This window comes from Camellia sinensis, chromosome 3, assembly GCF_055761805.1.
Source record: "Camellia sinensis isolate YWXY chromosome 3, ASM5576180v1, whole genome shotgun sequence".
Lineage (NCBI taxonomy): Eukaryota > Viridiplantae > Streptophyta > Magnoliopsida > Ericales > Theaceae > Camellia > Camellia sinensis.
This window is the reverse complement of record NC_138963.1, coordinates 154,415,862-154,434,093: the sequence shown is the minus strand read 5'-3', so window position 1 is coordinate 154,434,093 and position 18,232 is coordinate 154,415,862. Positions and strand designations below refer to the sequence as shown.

The following is an 18,232-nucleotide window of genomic DNA, read 5'->3' as shown; positions in this document are numbered from 1 at the left end:
CCATACATGAGCCAACAATTGGAAGAAAATATAATGCTTCGTGATGAAGAAGTTGGTTGGGTGAGGGAAGCCGCAGAAGGGGAAACAGTTGATGTTCAAATAGGCTGATATGTAATCAACATTAGTAATTCAATTAAGGCCAAGGTTGTAGTTAATCATCAATTTCTTAATTTACTTTGTCTTTGTAATTGTATTAGTTCAAATCATGTCATATTATAGTTGATGACAAACCATTGTCTATGTTTCTAATGTCAATTAATGTTATATTGCTTGAAGATTATTATGGGAAGGAAGAGGAAGCCTGATCATCCCCGGCGCATGATATCTGATGTGCTACATAACAGGACATCAGTAGCACCACCATTAGAGGAGGCATCACATCGGCCAGCATCGGAGGGGCCATTAGTGCCACCAGCATCTGAGGGGCCATTACCACCGTATCGACCACCATCAGTGGCACCACAGCAGCTACCATGTACTCGGCCTCCACGCCTACCATCGGTGCGTCCACCATCAATGGCACCACAGCAGCTATCATCATCAGCTTATGAGCCATCCGCAGGTATTTAAATTTGCTTTGAGTTGCATGAAAATTATTTACACATACATTTATTTATGCTCATTATATATAACTTGTTTATTCTCATTGTATTTTGCAGACCCTTCGACTTCTTCACAGCCCACATCAGGTTTATTTGATATGATTTGTATTCACATTATTTAAATTTGCATTTGGTTGTTACCATTGCATATTGTTTATTATTATTGTATATCGCAGGTCATGTTAGTTCTTCATCGACCTCGACTAGGCGTGGTAGAGGATGTGCCAAGGGCATTAAAGAGTGGGGTACTGGTAAAAAGCTGCACATACAATTTGATGGAAATTACTGCCCAATAGGGGATAACGTGGCCAAGTTAACTACTCAACTTGGCATTATTGTCCGGAATGGTAACATTGTTCCTCTTACTTTTGTTGACTGGAACAGTGTGCCTGATGATATTGTTGATGCTATCTGGAAGGATGTGAAGGTAAAAGTATATTTTTGTCCACAAATTCGAATTCCAAATTTGTGTTATACTTAGCCTTAAACTTTGTGTTTTATAGGACAATTTGAATATATGTCCAGAGGAGTACAAGCCAATCTGTATGAAAAACTGCAACAGCATATGGAAGGATCACAAGAACAAGCTTAAGGCTAAGTATTTCAAGCCTAGAAGCTCTGATCCTAATCTGAAGGATGATGTTCCTATGAACGTTGTGCCAAGCCAGTGGGAACAACTTGTAGAGTATTGGCGTACTTCCGATGCTGAGGTATACAATTACGTTATATTTATGATATGTAAACATACAAATCATATTTACATACTTACATTTGTTGAACTTGTTATAGAAAATTGCAAGTAGGAACGCTAAAAATCGGCGAGCTCACGGCATAGCTCATACCACAGGGCGTACTACTTTCTCTCAGATATGGCATGAGGTTTACATTTTATTGTTTTATTTTTCTATATAAATAAACATTGTATATTTGCAAATTATTTGGATTCTAATTTTCATATTTCTAAAAAAAAATTTAGATGACCAGTAAGGGGGAGTCTACTGATAAGATGAATGTTTGGCTTATGACACGTAGAGTAGATGACCCAGAGGTTATCCAGACCTTGGTAGTTTCCAAACACCTTTGATTGTATTTAAAGTTTATTTTTTGTGTGTCAACCATCTTAATTTCGCGTATACTTGTGTGTCTTATTCAATACAGGATGAGTTTAATCGTCAACTCTCTATGCTACCTGAGGATGGTCGGACTTTGGAGGCTAGGAATGCCATTTTCCATGAGTTGATAGGTCATGACAGACATGGATATTGTCGCACATACGGGAGAATCGTGCCTCGGAGAGTGGTGTATAAGGATGGTGCTGGGCCATCACAGTCAACACCCCATCCATCGACTATTGATCAGATCACGCAGTAGGTTCGTGCTGAGCTAAGGGATGAGTTGAGGGAGGAGCTGCGAGCAGAGTTCTCTACACATTTGCAGCAGATGAGAGCTGAGATGATGGCCCTTGTGTCACAGTGGGCGAGTGTGGATCCCAACAGACAGGTTCCATATAAACATCACAATTGTTTGATAGTTCAATTTTCACTCAAGATTATGTATGAAATTCGAATATGATTAACACATTATGCACTGACTAACATAGGTTCCTGATGCATCGAGTGGCCACCGGGCATTTAGGGAATCTGCAGAAGACGAGAATCCATATACACCACCACCAGAAGATCAGGTATAAAATTTATCTTTGCATTCTAAGCTAAAATACATCTTTGCGTTCTTTACTTGAATTCGAGGCGTTAACGCCCCAAAATCAGCAAACGGCGTCGGTTTAGGACAAAACTTGGCACACACGACCGCCTAGGCACGAGAGACTTGTGGGAGAAGACGGGGCTCGAATCGGGTTCCCGGTTTGGGAGTTAGAGTCGGATTTCACTTTAGGCAAACAACTTCTTTAAGAAACTTGAATTTGAGGAGTTAACGCCCCAAAATCACCAAACGGCGTCGGTTTAGCACGAAACTTGGCACACACGACCGCCTAGGCACGAGAGACTTGTGGGAGAAGACGGGGCTCGAATCGGGTTCCCGGTTTGGAAGTTAGAGTCGGATTTCACTTTAGGCAAACAACTTCTTTAAGAAACTTGAATTTGAGGAGTTAACGCCCTAAAATCACCAAACGGCGTCGGTTTAGCACGAAACTTGTCACACACGACCGCCTAGGCACGAGAGACTTGTGGGAGAAGACGGGGCTCGAATCGGGTTCCCGGTTTGGGAGTTAGAGTCGGATTTCACTTTAGGCAAACTACTTCTTTAAGAAACTTGAATTCGAGGCGTTAACGCCCCAAAATCACCAAACGGCGTCGGTTTAGCACGAAACTTGGCACACACGACCGCCTAGGCACGAGAGACTTGTGGGAGAAGACGGGGCTCGAATCGGGTTCCCGGTTTGGGAGTTAGAGTCGGATTTCACTTTAGGCAAACTACTTCTTTAAGAAACTTGAATTCGAGGCGTTAACGCCCCAAAATCACCAAACGGCGTCGGTTTAGCACGAAACTTGGCACACACGACCGCCTAGGCACGAGAGACTTGTGGGAGAAGACGGGGCTCGAATCGGGTTCCCGGTTTGGGAGTTAGAGGCGGATTTCACTTTAGGCAAATTACTTCCTTAAGAAACTTGAATTTGAGGAGTTAACGCCCCAAAATCACCAAACGGCGTCGGTTTAGCACGAAACTTGGCACACACGACCGCCTAGGCACGAGAGACTTGTGGGAGAAGACGGGGCTCGAATCGGGTTCCCGGTTTGGGAGTTAGAGTCGGATTTCACTTTAGGCAAACTACTTCTTTAAGAAACTTGAATTCGAGGCGTTAACGCCCCAAAATCACCAAACGGCGTCGGTTTAGCACGAAACTTGGCACACACGACCGCCTAGGCACGAGAGACTTGTGGGAGAAGACGGGGCTCGAATCGGGTTCCCGGTTTGGGAGTTAGAGCCGGATTTCACTTTAGGCAAATTACTTCCTTAAGAAACTTGAATTTGAGGAGTTAACGCCCCAAAATCACCAAACGGCGTCGGTTTAGCACGAAACTTGGCACACACGACCGCCTAGGCACGAGAGACTTGTGGGAGAAGACGGGGCTCGAATCGGGTTCCCGGTTTGGGAGTTAGAGTCGGATTTCACTTTAGGCAAACTACTTCTTTAAGAAACTTGAATTCGAGGCGTTAACGCCCCAAAATCACCAAACGGCGTCGGTTTAGCACGAAACTTGGCACACACGACCGCCTAGGCACGAGAGACTTGTGGGAGAAGACGGGGCTCAAATCGGGTTCCCGGTTTGGGAGTTAGAGCCGGATTTCACTTTAGGCAAACTACTTCTTTAAGAAACTTGAATTCGAGGCGTTAACGCCCCAAAATCACCAAACGGCGTCGGTTTAGCATGAAACTTGGCACACACGACCGCCTAGGCACGAGAGACTTGTGGGAGAAGACGGGGCTCGAATCGGGTTCCCGGTTTGGGAGTTAGAGTCGGATTTCACTTTAGGCAAACTACTTCTTTAAGAAACTTGAATTCGAGGCGTTAACGCCCCAAAATCACCAAACGGCATCGGTTTAGCACGAAACTTGGCACACACGACCGCCTAGGCACGAGAGACTTGTGGGAGAAGACGGGGCTCGAATCGGGTTCCCGGTTTGGGAGTTAGAGCCGGATTTCACTTTAGGCAAATTACTTCCTTAAGAAACTTGAATTTGAGGAGTTAACGCCCCAAAATCACCAAACGGCGTCGGTTTAGCACGAAACTTGGCACACACGACCGCCTAGGCACGAGAGACTTGTGGGAGAAGACGGGGCTCGAATCGGGTTCCCGGTTTGGGAGTTAGAGTCGGATTTCACTTTAGGCAAACTACTTCTTTAAGAAACTTGAATTCGAGGCGTTAACGCCCCAAAATCACCAAACGGCGTCGGTTTAGCACGAAACTTGGCACACACGACCGCCTAGGCACGAGAGACTTGTGGGAGAAGACGGGGCTCGAATCGGGTTCCCGGTTTGGGAGTTAGAGCCGGATTTCGGTCCAGTCAAAATTATTTACTAAACTATCTTTCTAATTATATAGTAGTCAATTTTTTTTTATATTTTTCTATAATTAAAATATTAACACATTATATGGTTTTTAGTTATTTTTATCTTGTTTTTTTCAGATATTTCCTGAGTAGCAGTTGGCTTTTTCTGGAATGCGGGCGTATCAAGATTATGACTAATTTTTGTTTTTGTAACCCACGAACGAATGAAGACGAAAACTTTTGATTTTGATTTTGATTTTGATTTATGTTATTTAAATTTGGGAGCAACATTATGTATGTATTATGCGACGTTATGTAGTGGCATAATTTTTATTGTTCTGAATTTTTATTTATGTATTGCTATGAATTGAACAATATTATTAATTTTCATTATTTGTCAATTTTTGTTTATGTACGTATTTATATTATTCTGTAATTTTTCAATTTTTTATACTTATTTTTTATCTAATACAGGTTATTTTAATTTTTTTAATAATTTATCAACAGGGTTTTTTTTTATTTTTATTTTTTGAGACGGGAGAAGAACCCGTCGCAAAAACCATTAATAGGCTTTTGCGACGGTACCAACACAGTCGCAAAAGCTGTCTTATTGAATGTACAGGACACCTTTAGCGACGGTAAACCGTGCCGTCGCCAATACTTATAAGATGCCAGAGCCTTTAACGACGGTAATGTTCCCGTCTCAAAAACTCACTTTTAGCAACGGGAATTACGTGCCGTCGCGAAAAGTGATTTTTCCCCCATTATTTGCGACGGAAAAAATGCCGTCGCAAAAAACTTGGCTTACCGTCGCAGAAACTAATGGCGACGGTACTTACCGTCGCGAAAGGTTTTTTGCAACCCCGTCTGTCGCGACCCCCCCTTACCGTCGCAAAAAGCCACATTACCGTCGCAAAAGACATTAGCGACGGCTTTCGGGAGCATTTGCGACGGCCGTTTACCGTCGCAAAAAACAAATTTTTTTGTAGTGAGTTGATCCTCAACCCTCAAGTAAAGTCTCAAGTAGGATGGTAAGGCCTAGCATTCAATTGCGAAAAGATGCCCTTCCTTTATCCTAATTAAGCCTTTTTGGTTCCCACTTCTTTGAGTTGTTTCGTTGAACTGAGAAATTTCCAAGTTTTTACAAAATTGACAAGTTTGTCAACTTTCATAAAACTTCACAGTTATGTACAAAAACATGAAAATTTTTGAATTTTTTATTTGCAAAAAGATTTTAGAAAGAAAGTTCAAGACAAGATAAAAGTGAAAAATATATAATTTTTTTTTTACTTTTCCTCTATCTTTTCAATTTTCTTCACAAATCGCTTCTCCAATCCAAGATCTCGGCATAACCTAAACGATTCAAGTTTGCTGCAAATTTTGCTTCAACAACAAAAAGACGTTGCATGGAACACACGAAAGGGGAATAAAAAAATATTTGTAACAGTTTTCTAGAACCCTAATTTACCAAACAAATTAAGGTTGTCCAAGCAGTTTTGGTAGAACATCCTTAGGTCATGACCAATTTGTTTAATGTTTGGTTTTTGTTATTGACAATTTCGTTTAACAGTACTCCATTTAATTGTAATTTTATTCACTCTTATATTTCAGTGATGATGTGAGTGTTTAGATGTGAATCCAATCTGAATTGTGTCTATGCAAAGGAGTTTGTGAACTTAAGGCTTTCATGTCTGCCACTTTGCTCGAGTGGTCATTTGTATGCTTGAATGGTGAATGGCATCATCTAGTATTTTTGCAGAGTAGATTGAACTTTTGAGAGAATCCTTTAAGCGCTCGAGCAGTGGCGTCTTGGCTCAAGCGATGGGCACGCGTTTTAGTGAGTTTGCTTAAGCGATTGAGTGGTCGCTCAAGCAGTATTTGTAGCTTTGTTTTCTATAAAGAGCGTCGTTTGCAATTTTCAGGGTTTAAGCCATCCAGAATCTTAGAGAGAAAGAAAAGACAAAGTGTTTTCTATTGGAGGCTGTTTTATTTGAGTTTGCTTAGTGTGTAGAAGGCAATTGATCAACGAACTACAAATTGTCAAACATCAAGAGTTGTTCTTATTATTTCGTTCACAAAAAGAGAGGTGTTTTTCGGTGGATTCCAAAAAACTTGAGCCTGAAGCTTTGGTAGATTCCGAAGTGGCTCATTGTCGTAAATTCAACATCAGCATTGTTAGGTCCCTTGATTGTCAAATCCAGATACAAAACCTTGCATTGTTAAAGTTATTTATTTTCAGTGTTTTTGTTCTTCCCGCTCGAGCGGGGACATTGACGCTCGAGCGGAGTTTGTGGTCTCTCAGTATTTTTGACAGGTCTATAAAAGTACTAGAGTGCGTAATTTTGCGCTCGAGCGGGTTATGAAGCGCTCGAGCGGACCACTGTGTTACCACACGCGTATTTTGTTGAAGCCGCTCGAGCGGGATTTTGGGCGCTCGAGCGGAGATCGCGGATTCAGGATTCCTATTTATATCTTTTTAGGTTGTTTTTAGGACTACTTTTCTAAATCTTATTCAAGAGTCCTAGGGTTTTGTTTGAGGGGTTCTTCTGGAGTTTTGGTGAGTTTTCCTTGATGTCTTGAGAAGGGTTCTTCACTCATGATCTAAAACACATACATCAAGGAGTTGGTTTCCTCAAATTCAAGAGAGAGTTCTCTTTGGTGGATTCCGAAGATTCTAGCGTATAGTTTCAAAAGGCGTTTGATTCTATATGTGAGTGAGGTTGTGAAATCAACTTCAGGATTGATCAGTTCCGAGACGAAGTCGTGGAAAAAGAGTTACATAAGATTCGAAGACAGATTGACTGAGTTGGGTAATTTGTATGATATCTTTGTAATCTTTTTACTTCAGTAGTGGATTGATTAGTGGCGTTTCGCCCGTGATTTTTTAATCACAGTTGGAGGTGTCCAATTGTGGTTTTTTCCACGTAAAAATCGTTTGTGTCGATTTATTAATTATTCTGAAAAACAAACAATCTAAATCACTTTCGTAAGTGCTTGTTGATTTAGATTGTGTATTTTGGATTTTTGGGATTTGGAATATTTTTAATCTTGATCTAATCACGAATCACTTAGGATTTTCAAGCATTTTAGATTCAACGTTGGACAAAACAATTCTGAGGTGGAAGAGGCACATCGGATTTGGTTTAATTCAAGTGTAGATTCATTAGGCAATTGAAAGTACTCTTGTATAATTCATTTTTGCCTTCTTAGTAGATTGTTTTATGGCTTTGGCCCGTGATTTTTTTTTCTAATATCAAAATTGGAGGTGCTCCAATTGTGATTTTTTCCACGTTAAATCATTGTGTCGATTTGTTTTTGATTGTTTGATTAGAATTGTTACTCATTATTTAAAATTGAAACATAATCACAAATTAGAATCTCAAAATTTTAGTTGTTTTTCATTTAACATTGGGATGTTCGACAGAATTACAATGAATCTGTAGAATTTGGAATGGTCGTTCCATTAGAGCTTAAGAAAATGATCTTTTCATTCCAATCCATTTGACATTATTTTAGTGATTCAAACACTAATTATCCAATACCACTGCATCAGTTGGACTTTAAATGATGATAAAATCAAGATCAGTTTGTGACGAGGAAATGAAAAGTCAAAAAGGGCATGTATGGTGCTTCATATTTAGTACATGTGTAGATGTGCTCTGACTGAGTAAAATTATCATTTTTCATAATTTATCTGATATATAATGAAAGGTTTTGCATTGATAACTACCGTTATAAACAAACACTATGCCTAAAATCACAATAAATTGAACCTCAACTCATATAATCAAAAGTTCAAAACTACTCACAGGGATTATTTGACAAAGATAAAATAAAAACATTACAAACAACATATAATGAACGGAGACCACCACTAGAAACACCTTATCGTCCACCATTAAATGATGAAATGTCATGGTTTGTCATGCTGTCATAAACTGTTGAATTGCTCATACTAGTTTTACCGCCATAAGCATCTAAGAGTTGATCTCCAAGCAAGTGTTGGGTCTCTTCGGAATCTTTGATGTCATTTACCCATGGATGTTTATCTGTCATTCTCAAACCCTCTAGCTCCATTGCTACTTCCTTCATGCTTGGCCTTTCGTCGCCTTTCACTTCTAAGCATCTCTTTGCTAAAATAGCAACTTGCTTTAACTTGTCAACCCTTGCTTCATCCATCATCTGCTCATCAACAATTTCAAACAAGCGGTCTTCTTTCATTGCTAAAATAAAATACATCGCTAAATTTCTCTCTGCTTCAGGCCTGCTGAAAGAAATTACCTTCTTGCCGGTTAGTAATTCGACAAGGACAACCCCAAAGCTATAAACATCACTTTTTTGGGTCAATTGGCCAGTTTGCAAGTACTCTGGGTCCAAGTAACCACGTGTTCCTTGAACCAATGTGCTTAACTGAGTTTCATCAATAGCGATCAACCTTGAAGACCCAAAATCCGATACTTTAGCAACGTAGTTGTCATCTAAAAGTATGTTGGCGGTCTTAACATCTCGATGAATGATAGGAGTACTAGCAGCAGAGTGTAAATATGAAAGGGCTGTTGCAGTTTCCGCTGCTATTCTTAAGCGATTCTCCCATGTTATTGAGGATGCTCTTTGGCATGCAGTGTGTATGTGGTCATAGAGAGTCCCATTGCTAATAAATTCATAGACAAGGAAAGGAACTTTTGTCTCCAAACAACACCCTAGGAGCTTCACAACATTTCTATGGTTGACTTGAGAGAGAATTATGACCTCATTAATGAATTGCTCAATCTGGGACTGATTCTGATCAGCTACTCTGGGCATCTTAATGGCAACTATGGTGTTATCTGGCAATACTCCTTTGTAGACTATTCCTTGGCCTCCTTTGCCCAGGACATTATTTTCATTAAAGTTGTTTGTTGCCTTCTTTAGATCCTCTTCAGTAAAGATTTTAGCTGACTGGACCGATCCTTCACGTTTGGAAAATTGTTGTAACATGATACCACCATTTTGCTGAAATAACTTTTCTCTAAGATTGGTGATCTTCCTCTGCTTAGATCCCCAATGTAGCCAGGAGCCACCAATAAGTAGTAGTGATATGCCTATGCTAATGCCTGTAGGGATTCAAATGGAAATGTCAATACCCAGAATTTGTTTATGATCAAACAGAAAAAGTAGAAACCCGGAAGATGAATGTATAGCATAGATTGAATTTTGATGTAGTGTGCACCACACCTAGTATGAATCTAGTGTAATACATTTCATTTTCTGGATCAATTTCAGCCATATTTTGACAACTCTTTTGTTATTTTATTCATCTTTGACATACCAAACACAACCAAGACAAGAATATAGAAAATAAGATGAGAGAATTGAATTGGTTTGTTTAGCTTTTTATGTAAACTTCAGGTTGCTGAAAGAAAGATGCAAGGAAACTGGAGATATATCATCTTCCAATTGTTTCTGATCAGTGCATCAATAATTGGGGACTGTAAACTCTAAACTGGAGATAGAGTCAAAATCACAAGCATTGATCGGTTGAATTTTGATAGAAAATTTAATATGTAGACAATTTTATGATGAATAGCATGTGTGGGTGTACGTGTACCTACCTAGGGAAATATAAATAATCAAGGGTAGCTTATTGGGAACAGCAATTCGACTGCAACCTGATCCATTTTTTTTGCCATCACCTTCGTAGCCCACTGCACAAGAACAATTGTATGTGCCTGGTAAATTGAGGCATGTCATGTTACAGGGTCTTGAAATAGCACACTCATCAATATCTGAAACAGAGAACAAGCAAGTTTGATCATTGATGTCATATTCAATAGCTTTGGTATATATAATTTTTTTTTTCCCTGGAGTCTCTCATTAGTTGAATATATATATATATCATATAGCATCAATAACATTAGGAAGAAATAGTAAAGTTTTTAACAGTAGTTGTGGTTACCTTGACAACCATTAGGAATATAAGGGCTCCCTTCATATCCCTTAGAGCATTTGCAACGATACCCAGGACCATTGTCGAAGTCTTCACAGTCGCTGTTATCCTTGCAAGCAAAACTTGTTGGATTCTTTCTCGCTTCAGCACATGTTTGGTTCCCAACCGCCCAATCAAGCACCACCGGAACTTTTTTTCTTCCTTGCATGTCCTTCAGATCTAAAGAAGAGAAGTTGTAAGCAGTTTCCTCAGCTACAAAAGCATAGCTGCATGGATTGAAGCCCCATACAAAGGTATGTTTGTCGTAGCTACTGACACCGATTTCGAAACTCTTGACTCCCTTGGGGATACTTGTCTGGCAGCAGCCAATGCCAGAGCAAGAGCCGTTAATCACATTGTCGACTCTGTCACACAGTGACAAGCACCCCGTGGCATATTTTCGTCCCCACGAACCTTTGATAAATGCGTTGGTGTCACAGCCTACGGCTGTGAACCTGTTACGGGTATTTGAGATGGGGAATTTGGACAATGTGATCCATGGGTTAAAATTGGTTTCGTTAACACCCCCTTCACTGAAGCAATCATATCCTATCCATGTTAATATGCGCAATTCACCGGAAAGAAATATGTCTGTGATCTCTAGGTTACTCTCGGTTGTATTTAAAAACAGCTTGGGAGGGTTATGGTGGGTGTTGTTACAAGTAACTCGAAAATTATCTGCTATGCGGCATCCTTCAGTTGTGCCAAATGGGTATGGGATGCTAATGTTACCACAACGATCTTCGCAACCAGTCAAGGTCTGAGCAGCACCAGCACCAGCAAAAGCTGCTACCAGAAGAACCCATCCCAACTTAAGCTGCAGAAAAATCATAGGACAATTATAGTAAATGGGTAGAGTCAGGTTTTCAGGGATTAGATAGTTTTGTAGTTAGTTGTATTTAATTCTTTTAAGCTGGAGCTGGCTATTTATAAGGAAAAAAAAAATTAACTTCTCTTTACTGTCACAAACAGTGGAAAATAGATGTTGAAAAAACGCGTAGGCAGATGAGCAAGGCATATGCTGTCCAAGTCAATAGGCGTGTAATTTGCTTGAGGACCTTGGGCTTTAGAGTAGCTAATAATCCAGTGAATTATTCATTTAGATGAAGTAGGTACTTTAGTTTCCATTCATCGAAAGACTTCAACAAACCATTTTAAAGTTATTTCGACTAATGAATTGGATTAATTATATTAATGGTCTTTAAATTATATGTTTAGTTTTTCTACTTTGTTTCATGAAGTATACCATCTACTACATTTTAATACTTGATGTTGGTGCCGTTCAAAATTAGTAATGTGAAGAGGGCTAATTTTTAAAATTTTACATGAATCATCACCAAAATCAAAATGACTAAATACATGCATGGTTTCAAAGTACTCATTGTGGGGCATTTTGGTCCTTAAAATATGCGTTTTATTTCATTTTAGTTTCTTTGTATGCAATTTCTTTGCATTTTCGTCTCTGATCTTTTAATTTTGTTGTACTTTTATTTTTATTTTTTTAAATTCTGAGAATCCACCCTGCAATTACTAATTTTGAACAATGTTGATGCTTAAGACTCAAGTGTAATAGATGGCATGTTTTGGAAATCAATTGAAATCGTTAAAAGATTGATGACCAAAGGGTAGCAAAGCCCATACTTTGAAGATCATTTGTCTAATTAACCCTAATAAATAAATATCTTAGGATAATAATCAAATACGCTAGCTCAATTGACTAATCCTGTATACATTTATTTGAAAGGTTAGGTGTCTATCCTTGTGAAAAGCATATATTGATAATTTATCCCTCTATTATGGGGCTTCTTTGTTAACTATTGTTGGGCTGGATGGACCCATCTTCAAGTCTATTTCAGTAATTTGAATTGAATCCTTCATCTTACAGGGTCTGTCGAGTAAAGAATTCAATCAAACTACTGGACATGGATAATCATATGATCATATAACATTTATTTTTAAAAAATTAAACGATTTATTTTCAATATCATATTTGTTATTTATTTTTTAAAAATAAATAATCTGATTAGCGAATCTTAAAAATTTAATGATTTAATCACTGAGATAGGCCGCCAAATTGTATCACAAAGCCTAACATGACCTTATGGTTGTGTTTAATTCATAAATTTGGAAAAAAATTTAGAAAAGAAAACGAAAAAAGTAATTAAAATATAAGTAAAATATAATTACATTTTATTTAGTTTTATATACCTTTTCTTTGTGTCATTTTTAAATTTGTAAGCCAAACACAATCTAAGTCTAACGAGAGATAGTCCATTTCAAAAAAATAAAAATAAAAATAAAAATCATGGCATAGAATTAGGGCTTGTTTTGATTTTTAGAGTCTTATCTAGGAATTAGAATTTTAAAGTTAGGGGTCATGGTGAAAGGCAAAACTTAAAAAAAAAAATCATGCATGGTTTGACGAAATTTTCAAATTAACGGAATTTTCGCTATTTTCATACATCAATAATGATTCATTCCCTCTTTTCTCCCACCCCTTTGACCCCCTCTCTCTCTCTCATTGGTTACATTTTTTTTTTTTCTTTTTTTTTCTGCTCCTCTAATTACCACCCGCCACGTGACAAAGGGAGTGAGGCAGTGAACCCCAAAAGAGGTTCCAAGCATTATTCTTTCATACATACGTAGGGTATAGATAACGAAAATTTGACAATCAATCTCATCATGATTTTTTGACTAATGACTATTTTTTTTCTTTTTAAAAAAATAAGATGGGACTTAACCTACCTACCCATGCTGCTTTGAGTGAGGTAGAATTTAATGAACAGTGGTGCTAGGGACCCCAGTAGTCCAAAAACAATTTTTTTTTCCTTTCCTTCCAATCACGCGGTGCCACGTGGCACTGGGGTCACTGTGGGTGGGGTCTCAAGCTTTATTCTTTAATGAAGAGGAGTTTAAATTAATGATAATATTAGTATGTTTAGTTTGAGTTTTTTGGATTAAATTTTTTGAAAATTAAGTTTTTAATTTTCATTTATTTTTTTTTAGTGAATATTTTTTAAATTTTAAATATTTTTTTTATTTTTTTAGATACACTTTACTTAGATATATTTAAAAAGTAAAAAATTATGAAAAAATATTTTTTAAAATTAATATATACATAAAAATACAAATAATGTATAGAATTATCGTTTTTTTTTTTTTTTTGTATTTTTAACATTTAGTAAATTTTTAAAAGATTTTTTTTACAATTTTTTTACTTTTTAGATATATTTATGTTAGATATGTCTAAAAATTAAAAAAAATACTTAAAATAATAAAAAAAAATTCAGTAAAAATAAAAAAACACAAAAAACAAGAAAGTAAAATTTTTTGAAAAGTGTTTTTAGAAAAATCTAACTAAGCAATTTGTTTAATTTTTTTTATAATAAACAACAATGAGATATTACTAAACTTAAATATTAAATTTGGATAAATATGAATTTTAAATTAAAAGATTTGAGATTAAATTTTATATAAATATTGGGGAGCAACTATTTATAGGTAGATTGAAAAATTAAAAAAGAAGATAAGTTGGAATAGAAATAATATATTTTAGTAGAGAAATTCTATAAAATATACCATAAAAAAAAGGTGTCTATCATATGTCGCGATTATGATTTTCATGGTCTTTAGTTATGACACATTATAGTATTAGATATAATTTAGTTATAACTTCTTGTAGTTGTTATTTTGGTTATGACTATACATCAAGTAATAGTTAGTTATGATTCATTTTGATATTAGTCATGACCTATTGTAATTTTTTTTTTTTTTTTTTTATAATTGAAGATGTGTTGCTTGATTATAATTTATATAGTAGTCATTTTAATTATGAATGGAAAGAAATATATGGAGGACAAACTCTACACGTCAAATGTACCTAAAAATTCAATAAATTTCATATATCTTCATTGAGGTTAATTATATTTGCATGTCAATAATGATAGACATCACCATTATATTGAAATTTTCATAAATAATAATATAACTTATCATTGTCTCTTTACTTTTAATCAAAATAACCATTATTGTTCTCATAATTTTAAAAATGTCATTGATATTTCACTTTAAATAATATTTTTATAAATTTTTTTATTTAAAATTTTTTCTTTATGTTTGAAAAAAAAAATTCCAAAAACCCAGGGGGCACATGAACCCCCTGGCCCTTGTGTGCCTCCGCCTCTAGCTGCTTTGGTAATGAAAGCCGTAAAATTTTTACGAAAATTTGACAATCAATTTGATCGTGATTTTTTGACTAGTAACTATTTTTTGTTTTATTAAAAAATAAGATGTGGTTAAACCTATTCCCCCTACTCATAGTAGTGTAAAAATGGCCTACGTTCAGTGGGTGGCTCAAAACCCGCTCACGATCTGGGATTGGCCCGGTCTGTTTGGGTTTGAACTCGAACCCAGCCCGAGACCTAAGGCATGGACCATCATTTTGAAGCCCAGCCCGACGCGCTAAGGCTCGACCCGCTCGAGGTCCAATGTCTTTATTAGTGAAAAATAATAAAATTTTGATAGAAAAAATAAAAAAAAAATTTGTTCAAACTCGCCCAAGCCTGGCCCAAGCTAGAGTCCAGGCCCAGGCCCAGCGGCCCAGCCCAAGGCCCGAATACCCCATGGGCCTGGGATGGACGTGGGCCTAATTAAGGCCCGACATGGGCTTGCCCAGGACCGAGCTTGGGTGGGCCGAACTGGCCCTCTGACCCGAGTTAGACCAAATTTACAGCCCCACCTACCCATGCTGCTTTGGTGATGAAAGTCGTAATTTTTTTTTTGTTATATGTAGAATTGATTTCATATCTTTTCATTTTTTGTCAGTAATAATTAAAAAAAAAAAAGGAATACTTTCAATGTTTCTTGAAATGTGTTTTTTATTTATTAAAAAAACAAAATTCTAAAAAATAGTTCACCAAAAATCATAGCATAGAATTAGAACTTATTTTAGAATTCTGAAGTTAGGAGTCCTGATGAATAGGAAAACTTTAAAAAAAATCATGCATGGTCAACAAAATTTTCATTATTTTCATACATACTTAGAATATAAATAATGAAAATTTGACAACCAATCACGTCATGTTTTTTTGGCTAATGACTATTTTTTTTTAATTAAAAAATAAGATGAGCCCCAACCTACGTACCCACATTGCTTCGGTGTTGAAAGTCGTAACAATGGGAATAGGAAAATGTTTGCAACCTTTGGGGATGTGCTCACACTCTTAAAGTGATTTTGATTCTTTATATAGGTGTGTGGCTTATTTATATACGTATGAGATTTATATTATAAGTAGTATGGATTTATAAGAATTTTGTGAGTTGAGAGTCATAATCATTAACCGTAACAATATTTGTTGCAATAATGATCGATAGTTTTAAATTTTCAGTCCTACAAATAACTTTAATTATGTACGAAGGATAAAAGAATAAAAAATAAAAATTAAATTAAAACATCACATCAAAAGAGTGTGGAACCACTCCCAAAACTCCTTTAGAACTTATGTTTTTGAGCTCCAGAATATTTTTATATTTGTTGTTGGCAGAATGATTGATTTCATATCTTTTCATTTTTGGTCAGAAATAATTATAAAATTTACAAAATAAATCAATGTGTTTAGATTGAATTTTTTGATTTTCATAATTTTTTTTTATTTTTAGTGAATTTTTTAAAATTTTAAACATTTTTTTTAGTTTTTTAGATGCACTTTACTTAGATGTATCTAAAAAGTAAAAAAATTATGAAAAAATATTTTTAAAAATTAATAAATACATAAAAATATAAAAAAATCTACTGAATTCTCGTATTTTTTTTTATATTTTTGGTATTTAGAGAATTTTTAAAATGTTTTTTTCCCAAATTTTTTACTTTTTAAGTATATTTATGTTAGGTATGTCTAAAAATTAAAAAAATGCTTAAAATATTAAAAAAATTTAGTAAAAACAAAAAAACACAGAAAATAAGAAAGTAGAATTTTCTGAAAAGTATTTCTTGAATGTGTGTTTTTATTAAAAACAAAATTCTAAAAACAAATTCACCCAAAGCAAAGTTTTGGGAAATAATTACAAATATATATACATATTTATATATAGGTTTCTATATCTAGAATTTATTTATCTATTCTTACCTATCTTTGGAAATGGTTTTTTTTTTTTTTAATGCTTTGATTAAGCAACTTTCTAGTACTTTTTTTAATTTTTTTTATTTTACTTTTTGTTTATTTTTATCTTTTACTTTTTATTTATTTATATATTTTTTTTACCACGCGGCATGAAGTTAGTAAAATAGTAAAATTAAATTAGTACAACTTTATAGAATGGCCGCACAACTTTTTGGAAATTACATTAATATTCCTATATTTCATTAATATTTATAGAATGTATAATGAGATTGTCCCATAATTTCATGCAAATTACTTTATGAAGTTTCTATTATTTTATTAATTTTTCACAATATATAGTAAGATAATAGCCTTTATTCTATTTCATGTGCTACTTAATATAGTCAATTTTAAGGCTAAACTATCAATAGATCCTAATAGTCGGACTTAATTCTCATCAAATTTTATTGAAAATAAGTTTTGATAAAATTATTCTTAAAAATAATTTTTTTGTGACAATTTTTTTATATATGTCGCTAAAAATTGACAATTAGTAACTTTTTTTTGTCATAATTTTTATAAGTTGTCGCTAAAACTTACAATTAGTGACTTTTTTTATGACAAATTTTTCTCATAGGACCTATTAGATAATAAGTTCACTTATTAGGACCTGAGGTTTCGATCCGTATGAATCGGTAAAGTTTGGTTTCTAAGGGTTATTGCTATGGGTGGAGCTTGAGAGGAGCAATCGAATCAGGAAAGGAAAAAAAGAAGGGCTGCGGATACTCGCGAAGCTTGTCGCGGTTGCTGCCGTAGGTTGTAAAGGTATGGGTCTGCTCATAGTTGATTTGAATTATGTTTTCATATATAGATTCATATATATATATATAAGGTATTGTTTTGGGGAAAATAGACGGCTGTTGAAAAATAAAGGTGAGCCACGTAATAAAAAAATAAAAAGAAAAATATTTATTTATTTTTTATTTTCTATTTTTTTTTTTTTTTTTTTTTTTTGAGCATGAGGCAGATCAATAAAAGAGGGTTGTGTTTTGAAGAATTGGAGAGGTCTATAATAAAATGGTAATTAGGTAAAGAGTGAAAAGATTGGAAAGTTATTAATAACAAATATTGGAGATGTGTATGCTTAGAAAATAAAAATAAACTGTTAGAATAAATATCGGAGAGCTATTTGGCAAAATTTTAGAATTGTATTGAGAGCTATGAGGTTTTATTTTTTTATTATTTATAGGTTGTAAACAGAAAAGTTGAACCGAGGAAAGCCCACAAAAGGATTTGGAGAAGTATAAAAATAAGATAAATAAATAAAATAATGAAGGGGCTATTTTATTTTATTTTATTTTTAAATTGATGAGGTAATAGAGAGCTGTAAATAAAGGAGAGCTATGAAAAATGAAGCCCATAAAACAATTTCGGGAATTATAAGAAAATGAGGTGAGGGAGGCTCAAGATTTTTTATTTTTTATTTTTATTATTATTATTATTTATTTATTTATTTATTTATTTATTTTTATTTTATTGTATTTTTTTGTTTT

General features: G+C 35.2%; 2 protein-coding genes across 2 annotated transcripts; one reads left to right on the top strand and one right to left on the bottom strand.

Moving 5' to 3' along the window:
- Nucleotides 1–282: 282 nt before the first annotated feature.
- LOC145821944 (uncharacterized) lies at nt 283–1,215 on the top strand. The gene is made up of 5 exons (XM_082918514.1): nt 283–562; nt 660–689; nt 779–1,029; nt 1,106–1,145; nt 1,211–1,215. The coding sequence occupies exons 1-5, from the start codon at nt 283–285 to the stop codon at nt 1,213–1,215; spliced, it is 606 nt and encodes a 201-aa protein (XP_082774640.1).
- A 7,061-nt stretch (nt 1,216–8,276) lies between these two features.
- Nucleotides 8,277–11,943, bottom strand: LOC114289095 (putative wall-associated receptor kinase-like 16). Its single transcript, XM_082921198.1, has 3 exons — nt 10,552–11,943; nt 10,208–10,381; nt 8,277–9,709 (listed from the first exon to the last, which is right to left on the bottom strand). Exons 1-3 carry the CDS (start codon nt 11,411–11,413, stop codon nt 8,502–8,504), a joined length of 2,244 nt encoding a protein of 747 aa, XP_082777324.1. The 5' UTR covers nt 11,414–11,943; the 3' UTR covers nt 8,277–8,501.
- Nucleotides 11,944–18,232: the final 6,289 nt, after the last annotated feature.

Excerpts from the sequence above, each read along its gene's own strand:
- LOC114289095 (XM_082921198.1), bottom strand. The coding sequence starts at position 11,413 with ATGATTTTTCTGCAGCTTAAGTTGGGATGGGTTCTTCTGGTAGCAGCT. Across the intron at positions 10,382-10,551 it reads TATTCCTAATGGTTGTCAAG|ATATTGATGAGTGTGCTATT; the intron begins GTAACCACAACT and ends TCTCTGTTTCAG. Across the intron at positions 9,710-10,207 it reads GATTATTTATATTTCCCTAG|GCATTAGCATAGGCATATCA; the intron begins GTAGGTACACGT and ends GAATCCCTACAG.
- LOC145821944 (XM_082918514.1), top strand. The coding sequence starts at position 283 with ATGGGAAGGAAGAGGAAGCCTGATCATCCCCGGCGCATGATATCTGAT. Across the intron at positions 690-778 it reads TTCTTCACAGCCCACATCAG|GTCATGTTAGTTCTTCATCG; the intron begins GTTTATTTGATA and ends TGTATATCGCAG. Across the intron at positions 1,030-1,105 it reads CTATCTGGAAGGATGTGAAG|GACAATTTGAATATATGTCC; the intron begins GTAAAAGTATAT and ends TGTGTTTTATAG.